This window comes from Onthophagus taurus, chromosome 2, assembly GCF_036711975.1.
Source record: "Onthophagus taurus isolate NC chromosome 2, IU_Otau_3.0, whole genome shotgun sequence".
Taxonomy (NCBI): domain Eukaryota; kingdom Metazoa; phylum Arthropoda; class Insecta; order Coleoptera; family Scarabaeidae; genus Onthophagus; species Onthophagus taurus.
Window position 1 is genome coordinate 29,280,202 of NC_091967.1, and position 8,169 is coordinate 29,288,370.

The window sequence follows — 8,169 nt, forward strand, 5'->3', positions numbered from 1 at the left end:
AATTTAGATGATCACCGAGGTAGCGGAACTCATTGGGTAGCCTATAAAAAATTTGGCAATAGAGTTATATTTCGACAGTTATGGAGATCTAAAACCACCTAAATAACTTTTAAAATACTTAAAAAAATGTTTAATTGAGTATAACCACGATAATTTTCAAAAGGATAACCCGTATAACTGCGGTCAATTATGTATAAATTTCCTACTTAACATAAGAAATAACTCATTTGAGTGAAAATGTCACAGACGTTCACACTGGTCAGTACAAAAAGCGAAATCTCCGAAGACTATTATCCACCTATAGAATTAGACCCTAACTCAAGTTACTCGCTGGGTCTTATTGGATTCTATACTACTAACAGTATACCAAACATTGAACAAGGAGTAAACGATAAATTTTACTTTACCGAAAAATTCCCCATTAATAAAAACCGACAATCGATTGTAGCGGCGGAGCCATTACCACAGGAAATCAAAATTCCTGCTGGTGCATATGAAATAACGGACATAGAGAAATTTTTACAAAAAGAGATTTTACGTCGTATCGGATTGAATACGGTTGATGATCCTGAAAATTTTTTTTCACTCAAGGCTAACAATAACACCTTGCAGTGTGAAATAAAAAGCGATTATTTTGAGATAGATTTCTCTCAACCAAATACGATAGCTTCTATATTGGGGTTTTCCAATCGTAAACTAGATGTATCGATAAAGCATAAATCAGATCTTCCGGTAAATATAATACGTGTGACATCCGTTCGAGTGGAATGTAATATAATTTCCGGCTCGTATTACAATAACAGATTATCTCACACGCTATATGAATTCGCTCAAACTGTGGATCCTGGTTTCAGTATAAATATAGAGCCAAGGAACCATATTTACTTATCAGTGGACACCGATCGTCCGATATCGAACATTACACTAAGATTACTCGATCAGCGTGGTAAATTGGTAAACTTTCGTGGCGAAAACATTGTTATTAGATTGGAATTAAAACGAACTTCATAATGGGGCTGTTGTTCCAATTAAAAGCCGCCGATCCTCAACAGCTATCATCTACCAAAAGAAAACATTATAACTCAGGTGGAAAGAGGACATCTAGATCAGTTAAAAGAAAGACTTCATTGCGAGCGGACAACAGACGTTTTCTCGAGCAGTTGGGTTATCATGTCCACACAAAAGTTAAATCTATACCGCGAACCCATCGTGGATAATTCGATCGCTAGAGAAGAGGTGCATAGTTATCATCCCTCCACAAATTCTTTTCAAAATAACGATATATTCACCATTGAACTGAACCAACAAGATGTTTTATTTTCGTTCTTCGAAAGTTATATACGTATTGAGGGAGATTACAAAGAAAAATTAAACGATCCAACTGACACTATCCAGCTAACGCACAACTTACCAACATATCTATTTGAGTATATCGCATTTGAGCATAACGGTACTGAAATCGAACGGGTACGTGAACCCGGTTTAACATTATTGATTCGAACCCTAATCTTTAGAAATTTAGAAAGAAGCTATTTAGAAATAGCTGGTTTAAAATGGCCACCCGAAGGAAATTTGCCTACAGTTTGTGCGAACAAGGATTTCACGTTTCAAATCCCATTAAGTCATATTTTCGGATTATTTAGAGACTATAATCACGTTATGAGAGGTTGTTTCAAATTTAGATTTGTTAGAAGTCGTACTGACTCCAATTGTTATAAATCTACATCAAAAGTCGATTCTAGCACCGCAGAGTTTACTGTAAAAACGGTTACATTGTTGGCGAAACATGTGTACCCAAGCCCATCTATAAAGATGAAGCTGTTAGATGGCTTAAATAAAAACGCAAACATACCCGTACCGTTTCGGAAGTGGTCTTTTTATGAGCTACCTTCAATGAGAAAGGGAAATAAAGAGATTTGGTCGGTCACGTCAACAACTAACAGAGGTAGACCTCAATACGTTATAGTTGCATTCCAAACCAATCGAAAGGATCAGCCGAATTCAGATTTTACACTTTTCGATCACTTGAACATTATAGATCTTAAAGTATATCTAAACTCATACTGCTATCCATTCGAGTCGATGAATTTGGAGTTTGCGAAAGAAAATTATGTTGAACTCTATAAAATGTATACCGAATTTCAACCGTATATTTGGGAAACATCTCGAAAACAACCGATTATGGATTTCGCAAGCTTTAAAAAGAGACCTTTATTCGTGGTGGATACCACAAAGAATAACGATGAAGAAGCCGCTCCATCCGCATCATGTGAGGTGCGTATCGAAATTCAAAGTGGTAAAGATTTTCCGCCTGATACAAAAGCATACTGTATACTACTTCAAGAATCCATGTATACGTACAAACCTTTGAGTGGGGAGGTATTTGTAATTATAAATTAAATTACACATGAAGTCATATGTTAGTTTACAATATGAAGTTCAAAATCGCGGTTGTAGGCGTTCAGGGGTTTTACTTCAATTCTAAATTCGAAGTTAAAGAATTTACTCTTCTGGATATCACCACCGACTACATAATACATTTACACTTAAAAGCTAGTATACCATTCCAACAATTAAACGTTCGAGATCAAAGATCAGTGAGATATTTGGAACGCAACCATCACAGGTTGTTATATAGCGATGGGTGGATAAATCAATCAGAAGGTCTAAATGTAATTGATACCTTAATTTCCTCCTACGATCAAATATTTGTTAAGGGAAATCAAAAGAAGCAGTTTTTGGAAGCACGTAAGAGCAGTTCAATACTAACGGATATTGCGTTAGAATTTGCGGAAGAGGATGAGACTAAATTAAATTCAACCACCAATCAATGTTGGTTCCACACCGGCTCTCCAGCAATATGTTCACAAAACAATGTATTAATTTTACAAAAATTTTTATATAATCACAATAATGTTACTTGTATTTAAGTTGTAAATATAATAATTTTTAAATAAAAAATTGATTGTAGTTTTATTATTATAATAGTTGTAAAATTTATTGGGAGAGGGTGGGGGGTGTGAGATATATCATATAATTAAAAAATAAATCTATTCAGTGTACAACTGAATTTGATGAAATATGGATGTTAACACTGGGTGTGAAATTTCTGAAAGCCCTTACTGGGTATCAATTAATAAACAATGGAAGAAGTTTCGTGATGATATAGAGAAAGAAAATAAATTTATTGGTGAAACCTTATATTCCATCGATAGATTTAACATAAAAGTTGGTATTAGTGTGGCGGGAGGTTTTATAACATGTGTGAAATTGATTTTTAAATCTTGGAATGATGTAGAATCGAAATCACATATACTCTCTTTTCTACGTGAAGATTGGGAACAATTGATTAATGTATTTAAAATCATTCGTTTTAAAATGAACTTTTCTGACCAAATTATACCGTTAGCGGATGGAATTCTTAGAGTTACTGCAGACGTTGAGAATTGTGTGTGCATCACATATGAAGATATGGAGCCTGAAAATAATTTTTTTATTCCGATTATATTGACCTTGATGGAAGTTCAAGATATTTTATCTAAGGAATTTTTAATTTCATACAAATTAAAAGTATTAGACAATTTGCGTTTTAATGATTACATTGATTTTATTATGAACACTAAATTTTCGAAGAATAAGTTAAAATTAATTCGATTTTGCTTGCAAAATTTATCTGAAATAAATTATTACTTAATGGAATATATTGATATGATTTCATGAGTTGAAACGTACTACTATTAAGACTGTTGACGAATACTTGCGTTAAAAAATTATATTTATTTTAATTTAAACAAGTTTATACAAGTTGAAACAAGTGTTGGTGAGGTTCAATGAACTTTACTTAACTTCGGTGATTTAATAATAAAAACCGCTTAATTTGCATTTTAGATAACAATAACACCTGACGTGCGAATTGCATCATCCTTCCAGAAACTTCTATTACGCAAAAACTGCTTAATTTGCATTTTAGGTAACAATAACACCTGTCGTGCGAATTGCATCATCCTTCTAGAAACTTCTATTACACATTTCCCCACCCCCATTATTTTCATACATATAATTACATGTTCTAAATAATTTATTTAGTTTGACAGCTATTTCCAAGCTAACAGGTTACGTTTTATTATTATTAATCTACGAAACCATGTCTCGTCTAAGTCAATTGGGTCAGTGTAATTTCCCACCGAAAAAATCAATTTCTGAGCTTCAACCAGACACTCCATACCCAATTAAGTGCGCGAAACGGCTTAAAACGTGTTCTTGGCCGTCCGTGTTACTTGAACTGGAGGCTGGATTCGTAATTTATTTACCAAGACGCATCGCTGAAGATATTACCGACGAAGAAATTATCGAACTTAGCAAAATGTCTATAATTTATAAGGGTGCAAAAGACATTGGTAAAACACACCCTGTATATTTACTGGATTTCGTCAAGAAGCCTGAAACGTAAAAACTTTCCGACCGATGATCCAGATCATCGATCGGAAAGTTTTTAAAGTTAGTTCATCTGCATGAATATAAATATAATTGTATTATAAAAGTTATGTATACTTAAAAATTAAATAATAATAAATGTATTTCTTAAACACATCATTTTGTTATGTATTTGTAATTTTTATTTTAAAATGTTTCAATATATTTAAATTGGGTTAATTGGGAAAATTAAATTGTATTATTTAAACCTTTTCTTTCTTTTATTTAAATGTATTTTTTTTCACGTACATAATTTTTGTTAATGAAAATGCATTAAAACAATTTTATAATTTGTATTATTTTTTTACTTCCTTAATATTAATTATATATAACATTTCATTTAGGTCAATTATTCCATTGCTCAGCATTATTGCAGCCGCGCCACGCCGTTTGTAACTTGACACTTCCGCCGGCGAGGTGCATTGCACTTCACCTTGACGATGCGCCGCGTCGATCGTGTAAGTTGACACTTCCTTCCGGCGAGAAAAACATTGTATCGCGTAACTCATAATCATAATATGAATAACTCATAATTTTTTCGGTCTCTGTGAGTTTAAACCAAAGAAAAAATTTATTCGAAGTTGAGTTGGATTTACCCTATTTATTGTTCATGGAAAACGTCTCACGAGCTGCGCATGGCCTTCCGTTGTGGTGGAGTTAGAAGCGGGCTTGCTTCTCAACGTTTTTTTTTACCTACCCGGCTCGCTAAGGGTATTACCGATCAAGAAGGTTACGAGATCAATGCATAATAATAATAATAATAATAAAGGATATTGGTAAACCGAAGAACGCTCAAGTAATTGAATTTGTAAAAAAAGTACCATAATGTTAAGGTTTTTATTATTTTTTTTTACTATTTATTATGTAATGTTTATTATTATTATAAAAATGTTTATTAACACTATTATTGGGTTGATTGGGGGGAAATTAAATTGTGTTAAATTGTGTTATTATTATTTTCCGGAATATTCCTAAATTCCTGCGCACGCGCATTCAAGAATTGTGAGGCGCGCCTTTATGCGTTCAACGCGCCATCTTTCAGAAACGCCGGTTAATAACTGGACGCTTAGACCAAGACAGGATAAAAAGCATTTGCAATTTAACTCTGAGCAACACTGTGGATTTACACAGTGAACTACAACGATTTTGGACGTTAGACGAATGCCCTTCTGAACGATTACTTTCTTCAGAAGAGAATAAGTGTGAAAAAAACTTCATCAAGTATACAACCAGAGATGAACATGGCCATTATACGGTAGCGTTACCCTTCAATGAGAAGAAGGAGCTGTTGGAAAATAATTTACCAGAAACCCTGAATCGGTTTCAAAGCTTGGAGAGAAGATTAAGTCGAGATAGTGTTTTGAAGGAAGAATATAAACGGTTTATGGTGGAATATGAAAAATTAGGGCATATGAAAAGAGTTGCTAATTTAAACAATGAAAACCTAAAGAAACTTGAATATGAACATTACATTCCTCATCACCCAGTATTCAAAGCTTCTAGCTCAACAACCAAAGTCAGAGTAGTATTCAACGCTTCTTCAAAGGCTAATGGTAAATTTTCATTAAACGATACGTTATTGGTTGGACCAGTAATACAAAACGAACTGTTTTCGATTATATTAAGATTTAGAAAACACAATATAGCATTGGTTGCTGATATCGAAAAAATGTTTCGACAAGTAAACGTTCGTGAAGAACATACCAATTTTCAAAGTATTCCTTGGAGGAATGAACCTATCGAGAAGATTGGTGTATACAATTTATGTACTGTTACGTATGGTACTGCCTCTGCAACATTTTTAACCACACGATGTTTGGCCGACGTTGCTATTTTAAATGTGAAGGATTACTCTATCGCATCAAAGGCAATAATCTATGATATGTACGTGGATGACCTCATTACAGGATGCCATAGTGTAGAAGATGGCTTGAAATTGAGAGAAAACATCTACAAAATCCTAAGAAGTGGAGATTTTTATTTAAGAAAATGGGGGAGTAGCTCCGTAGAAATTTTAGAAAAATGTGCAGGTTTAAATCCTAACGATAAATCTTTAGTTAAAGACGAAATAGACAATGGAATATTATGTGTTATTTGGTATTCGTCATATGATACTAAACGATTCGTTATCAATACAGATATCAAACCGAGCAAACAATTAACAAAGAGATCTATCCTGTCAAGCGTTTCCAGAATTTTCGATCCCTTAGGTCTGATCGCACCAATCACAATTCAATCAAAAATATTCATCCAACAATTATGGACAATGAAATTGGATTGGGACGACGACTTACCAGAATTTGTCATAGAATCCTGGAACCGCTTTGAAGCACAATTACTTTCTATCACAGAGATACGTAGTCCTAGACGTGTATTTACAAACAAAATCAGTAAATGTTCAACTTTGCGCATTTTGCGATAGCAGTGAAAAGGCATATGCAGCCGTCGTTTATGTTCGATGTATTGACGACAATGGCGATATAAGAGTTTCTTTACTTTGTTCCAAGACCCGAGTAGCGCCATTGAAAAGAATTTCATTGCCACGCTTGGAATTGCGTGGAGCATTGTTATTGGTTAAATTAGTTCATCGGGTAAAAAATGATCTCGACTACAATATTTCTAAAGTATTTTATTTTACTGAGTCAACAATTGTATTGAACTGGCTCAACAGCAGCCCAACAAGATGGAAGATATTTGTTGCGAACAGAGTGGCGAAAATACAAGCTCTCAGCATAATCGATGATTGGTATCATGTTACAGGAAAGGAAAATCCAGCCGATATTCCAACACATGAGCTTAGAGTACTTGGACCTTTAACTACCGATGAAATAAATAATTCATTCATAAGAATAGTAATATTAACGCAGCGCGAATTCACCTCTGATATAGATCACCTGAAAGCTAAAGGTGATTTAGCTACAACGAGTAAATTAAAGTCTTTATCACCTTTTATTGATTCTAATAACATATTACGCGTTGGTGGAAGACTAAAGAATGCGAATATATCATATAATTTTAAACATCCAATACTTTTACCTAAAAATTGTGCATTGACGAAATTAATTGTCTGGCATGAGCACAATAGGCATTTTCATGCAGGAACTTCAGCTACTTTAGCTGCAATTTGACAATCCTTTTGGCCAATATCTGGAAGAAATACGGTTAAAAGTTTATTAAAAAACTGCATTGTATACTATAAATATTCACCTAAACATGTTCAAGTAAAGATGGGAGATTTACCTGAACCCAGAACAGCAATAACATTACCCTTTCAATTCACTTCCCTAGATTTTGCTGGACCTTTTGAGATTAAAGAAACAAAATACCGGGGCAGGCGCATACTAAAAATGTATGTTTGTGTCTTCGTTTGTTTCTCAACCAAAGCTGTTCATTTAGATCTCCTTTCTGATTTAACATGCAAGACTTTTTTAAATTGTTTGAAACGATTTGTCTCCAGACGTGGTCTGCCGCAACAACTTTACTCAGATAATGCTAAAACGTTTGTCTCTAAAACTCTTACAACGTTTTTCAATGATGGCCTAATAAATGGATTCTTAACGATGAATTCAATAACTTGGAAGTTCATGCCTCCTCGGGCTCCACATTTTGGAGGCCTACATGAAGCAGCAATAAAATCATTTAAACGACATCTTACAAAAATTACATCCGGCATTAGGTTAACAATTGAAGAATTTT

At 33.9% G+C, this 8,169-nt stretch overlaps 2 protein-coding genes across 2 annotated transcripts; both read left to right on the forward strand.

Annotated features, from left to right (window-relative positions):
* Nucleotides 1-1,170: 1,170 nt before the first annotated feature.
* LOC139432710 (uncharacterized) lies at nucleotides 1,171-2,400 on the forward strand. The gene has a single exon (XM_071201476.1). It carries the CDS (start codon nucleotides 1,171-1,173, stop codon nucleotides 2,398-2,400), a length of 1,230 nt encoding a protein of 409 aa, XP_071057577.1.
* Nucleotides 2,401-4,144: 1,744 nt separating this feature from the next.
* Nucleotides 4,145-7,601, forward strand: LOC139432711 (uncharacterized). Its single transcript, XM_071201477.1, has 3 exons — nucleotides 4,145-4,397; nucleotides 5,631-6,863; nucleotides 7,057-7,601. The coding sequence occupies exons 1-3, from the start codon at nucleotides 4,145-4,147 to the stop codon at nucleotides 7,599-7,601; spliced, it is 2,031 nt and encodes a 676-aa protein (XP_071057578.1).
* Nucleotides 7,602-8,169: the final 568 nt, after the last annotated feature.